This window comes from Atta cephalotes, assembly GCF_000143395.1.
Source record: "Atta cephalotes unplaced genomic scaffold scaffold00010, whole genome shotgun sequence".
NCBI classification, from domain to species: domain Eukaryota; kingdom Metazoa; phylum Arthropoda; class Insecta; order Hymenoptera; family Formicidae; genus Atta; species Atta cephalotes.
The window spans coordinates 1,980,014-1,985,630 of NW_012130074.1; the positions used below are offsets into that span (position 1 = coordinate 1,980,014).

At 29.7% G+C, this 5,617-nt stretch overlaps 1 protein-coding gene across 1 annotated transcript in view; it reads left to right on the top strand.

The window, feature by feature from the left end:
* LOC105627702 (pikachurin-like) overlaps positions 1–5,617 on the top strand; it is a 151,139-nt gene that overhangs the window by 126,965 nt on the left and 18,557 nt on the right. Inside the window, exon 8 of the mRNA XM_012208979.1 lies at positions 953–1,092. Within this exon, the coding sequence (XP_012064369.1) occupies positions 953–1,092 (140 nt within the window). The remainder of the gene's footprint in view (positions 1–952; positions 1,093–5,617) is intronic.

Genomic DNA, 5,617 nt, shown 5'->3' on the forward strand with positions numbered 1-5,617 from the left:
ACACACACACACACACACACACACACACACACACACACACACACACACACACACACACACACACACAAAATTAGAAGTAGAATTTTATCTTGAATTTGGTCCTGAATTTATAAATCGTTTAAAATGGCCTTAAATAAATATAAATTAAAACAAAAATTTTTGTTTTTTATTTATTTATATTTTATAGAAAATATATTCTATTCATTAATTAATAGATATTAAAATTAATAGATTAAGAACAATCTTTAAGTTATTAACATACGTTATTAACATGTACGTTAATAATTTAAAAATTTATTGTTTTCTTTGCCATTATTAATTTATTATTATTTAATAAATTTGCTGATTGAAAGACTGAAATCGGAAAATGAATAACCTTTTTTTTCTTATTTAATTTAATTTAAGCCTTTTGTTATGTAACAATACTTAAAGAACTCGAATTATAAGCAATAATTTGTTTTGCATTGATAGCACAAATACGAAGAAAGAAATTTTACGGAAATATTAATCAAAATTAGTGACATAAAAAAAACATATAACGTTAAATATGCTGTATATATATTGTATATATATATATATATATATATATCGCAATGGTGATGGAGAATCGTGTATTTCCGGTCGATTGTCCCATCACGTCGTAAAGCCCATCGAGTGTTATATCATCGTTGACGTCGCGTGGACGCGTGCAAAAAAATTTCCTCGTCAATGCTCGTGCACGCTAAATGATATCGTCGAAAATACGATGAGGCGGAAGAGATTGATACTTCTCCACTTCGATAAATCGGACGCGACGGCCTGTCGAGGCGCAAGTGATTTTATTGGTTTTATCTCGCGCGCAGTCGAGTCGAGTCGAATCGAGTCGGCCTCGATCCGATTTTCACTCGTGTAACTCTTGATTTCGCACTCCGCCGGAACTTTTATTAAATCGCCTGATTTATTGTCGTTCCAGAGGAGTGCACGGCCGACAGGTGCAGTAAGGTGCCGTGTTCCCACGGTGGAAAATGCCTGACAACCGGAGGCGACACGGCTGTCTGTCTCTGCCCGCTCGGCTACACAGGCGATCTCTGCGAAACCCGAGTGGATCTACAGGTAACTAAATCAATTTCGAAGGAATTATAAGCACGAACAATCACCAAGCTTATGAATAAGAATGGTGCTACGAAATCTACTGAGAATACAAAGCTCCAAAGTATTTCTTCCATATTACGCTACAATTTAGCATTTAATCAAATGAAATTATTAAAAAATCACTTGTTAAAAGCATAAAAACGATTTATTTAGTTTATTTTGATTTATTTAGTTCATTACGAATTGATAAATTGTACTGTGCTTTGTTTTTAATTTATTTCAATAATTCACATCTCTCTCAAATTATTTAATTAAAGATCCAGTTTCGTTATGAATTTTATTTTATATTCTTATTGTGTTCACATGTATAACGATCCAATAAGATTCTTATTGTTTATTTTGACAATTTTTATATTTCTGTAGATAATATATTGTACACTAAATACACTATTATAATAAAATTTAAATTTTAATTGCTCGAATTTTATTTATGTAATAATTTTTCTTATACGAAGCATTTACATCTTATTAGTATAGCGCATATTCATTATTAAACATTATTAAGAATAGATAAAAATCTTAATTAAAAAATATGACTATTATAGGACTGATTATAAATAAGACGAATAAGAAAACAAATATGCATGAGGGAAATTTAAAGGGAAACCAGAAAAGAAAACAGATAAGACAATTATAAAATTCATTCTTTCTTATTACGTTGCAAATAGAAAGCAAATGCAAAATTACTATATGATTCACTCTTAAACTTGTTATTGACATGAATATAGACGTTTGTGGTCTTAATTTAAGTTTTAGCAATTTTCGGGTACTTCGAACGGATATTGCAAGACGCCGTTCGCATGCTAATAATACATTCACTGCACTGTATTTCCGTCGGAGAGAGATTTAGAGACGTTTTCATCTGACAAGTTTCATGTTTTCAGATTTATTTAACACATATATTTCTTGCACATGATAATGCCAATTTTTCTTAAAATGACTTTTACAACATAATAAAATGCTGCATAAATTGATAGATTGAAAATACGATTAAAAATTATTCTTTTAAAAAACGAGATAAAGAGACATTTATTAGATATTTCCAAAAATGTATTTCTAATTGGAGCCGTTTGAAAAGACAACTATAAATTGTATTATTCAATAAATCTAAACATAATTTGTAACAAAATGTTATGATAATATCATTTTTTAGCTTATTCATTTTTCCATCACATCATAATATTTCTGTCTATACACATACAAATTTAATGATACACAAATGTCTCTCTACTTAGGAATTCACATATCAATCATATCATGTAACAATTAAATTTGTGAACAGAAATCGAATCTAAAAATTTTATATTATTTATATCTACGCGATTAGTTAAAACCATAATCTTAATATAACTTTAATTTAAAAAGATGTTTTTCAAAGAACATATTTCAAAATTCATAACAATTGCAGTATACAACTTGGATCGCTTCCTTGTATGTGAGAATTATACCTATATTTGCAGATACACAGACAGCGAACATCATGTTTACATCATATGATGTTGTTACGCCATCACGTTACGAGATTTAATGGATTATACGCAGCTTACTTTAATCTAAGATCCGATTACATCGATAGAGTACGAATCGAATAAGCTTGACTTAAGCATCAGTTGTCTCTTTCTAGTTTAAATTCATATCTATCATGAATGAAAAAAGTGCATTTAATTCTTTCATAATTTCTTAGCAGTTCTTTTTTGACAAGAATATCACAAGAACTGAAATGGTAAATGAGATGAGTCATAGCTTATTCGAAAGGAGAGAGAGGGAAAATTGAGTATATTAAAATTGTAAAGGGATTTAAGTAAATGGACTTTAGTTTTTAGACTTTAAAGTTAGATGCTAAGCACCAGTCTGTTAAGCACCAAAATTTTATCGCAGCAGTCACTGATAGCCAGTCTCTACTTTTTACACTCATAAAAAAGATTTACGTATATTTATAATTTTAAACTATTTGGAAAAATTTATGAGATTTGAATTTACAGGAAATTTCTAATATAAAAAATTTACAACGATGCAACGGTTCATGACATTAAAATAATTTATATTATTATATTTTATTCAAAAGTTGTCTCATTATTTTCACATGAAATACTGTGGCCACTCTATTCCGTTTAAAAAGCCGCCCTAGGATGTACATTATTCCGCTGCGTTAATGTATTGTCGCAAAATGCGACGCGACATACGAGAATCGATCGCGTCCACTCGTAAATGACACGTTTATCCGTGCAATAAGCGGGCGGCTGCGAGTAATTAACATCCGCGCCGTTAATGAGGCGGCTTAAACGAATAGAAAGGTATAATTCGCGCACCAATGTATATGTGTACACATATATAATACATATGTAATACATATATAAAAATACTTTAGACCGAATAACGTTTATTGAAATTCTCGCGATTTATATCAGTTGGCTTAATCGAGCGAACGTCGCCACATTTGCCGGAAGTCACCGTATGCGGTTCGCCCGCGCGTGTGCACGGTTTCTCGCGGATTATGCGCGGTTATATATACGATATCGATTATGGCAATGGCGGAAAGCAGAGGGATATATTCACTTCGATATGATGAAATTGGTATCGGCATTCGACCGACATTACTTCCGACACGAAGCGGAATGACACCAAGTGCCAAGTTATAAAGATTCATTCACATGCGTCAGTAACGGCTCACTACTTTATTTTCAATATCAGTGATAGTTATGTTAAAATTAATTTCCTGAAAACCAACTGTTCTCAGCAAATGTAAAAGACATATACTTTACAAATTGTGAAAATTGCTTCAATAGTTATTTAAAAGTGATAAAAAGTGATAAAAATCTAATTTTTTTAAATGTTCTTATTAAAATTATTTACGGATATTAAATGTTATTATCAATGTTTTAAATTAGTAGCAGCATTTTAAAAGCTACTCTTTGTATTGCATATAATACAAACTGCGTTTTGCGTGCAGGAACTGCAAGAGCCGGTAGATGTATCCCTTCGCAGGATTACCGCGTTTCCGATCTCGAAATCAGAACATAAACTAGCTCGAGAAACGACCATAAAGGGCTCGAGTTAACGAGTATCACTTCAAACTCGAAACTCGTTCTCGAACTTTGGTCTCGCCCAACCGTTCCCGAGTTTAATTCCATTAACGTACAAGCGGAAGAGATATAGCTGCAATAACCAAATGTCGCCGGAATATTGTCGTAATTTACGGCGACCATTTTTGCAACATCCGCCGAAAGATGCCACCAGATGTCGAAACAAAATGCTAATGTCAAGATAAAATTAAGCAATTCAAACGGCATTTTATCGTAAGAAATGCAGGACACGCTTTATTGAATCATTTACGTGAAACGAGAAAGATAATACTCTTTCCAGCGTAAATACAATAAATAACTAACGAGTTTCCTTATCGAAACATAAAAAGATTAAGTACGCTAAGTTCTGCTATTAAATTTTATAAATTGAGAAAGAAATAGAATATAAAATTTTTATAAATTTATTTATTGCTTAAACAAATATGAAATATTAAAAAAATTTAATATTATGTTTTTATTAATTTTAAATTTAAAATTAATTAATTAATTAATTTTAATTTTAAAATTTAATATTATAATTTTATTTTGAATTTTTCTACACTTAACATTTGAAAAAAGTATGATCAATACATAGCATTTAGACAATTTTGAATCCATAGTTGCAATTTTTAAAATTATAACCTTCTTTCTATTCATATGCAATTTGAACAAAGTAGGTTCTACACTAAAACGAAGAAACATAAAAAGCTTTTCCGGAAATTACATGCCCAAGAGAAGGATACGTTATATTTCGCAAAAATTGTGTTGGTTAAAAAGAAATATATATAAAGGAATGACTCTTTCTATATTAAAAAATGCACCAAATAAAAATATTCTAAAATATTGTACTATTGGTTTTTTTTTAAGTAGTTGTATAGTTACTTATATTTTTACATCTTTATTTATTACTCTTTTATGATATTTTCGTTAATTAAATTTGTACTTCAATAGTAATATGTTTTATTTTATTGAGGAATAAATTTAATAACATCTAATAAAAAAATAATATTAATATGTACGATTTTGATATTAATGTGTATATAGAGTAGAATCGGATATTATTATGAGCACCTTAAACATTTTGATATATCTAGCACACTTAAGAATAAAAAAAAATCTTATGCATATCATTTGATATTGTCGATGTTTTATATATCTTATTAAAACTGATTATTTTAATACAAATGTTGAAATAGTTGCGAGTGCTCTTATTACCCCCAGCTCATATTATCCTTAGAGGTAATATGAGCACAGGACATCTTTTGTAAGAAATTATGCAGAAATGAAATATATATTAGGTGTAGTAAAAAAAATCCATTATTTTTCCATTCAATTTCATGCAAAAATAATGAATTTCTTTTTATTACACCTAATATATATATATATTGGGAGTACAAATTAGTTCGGTTCGTTTACCCTAAAGA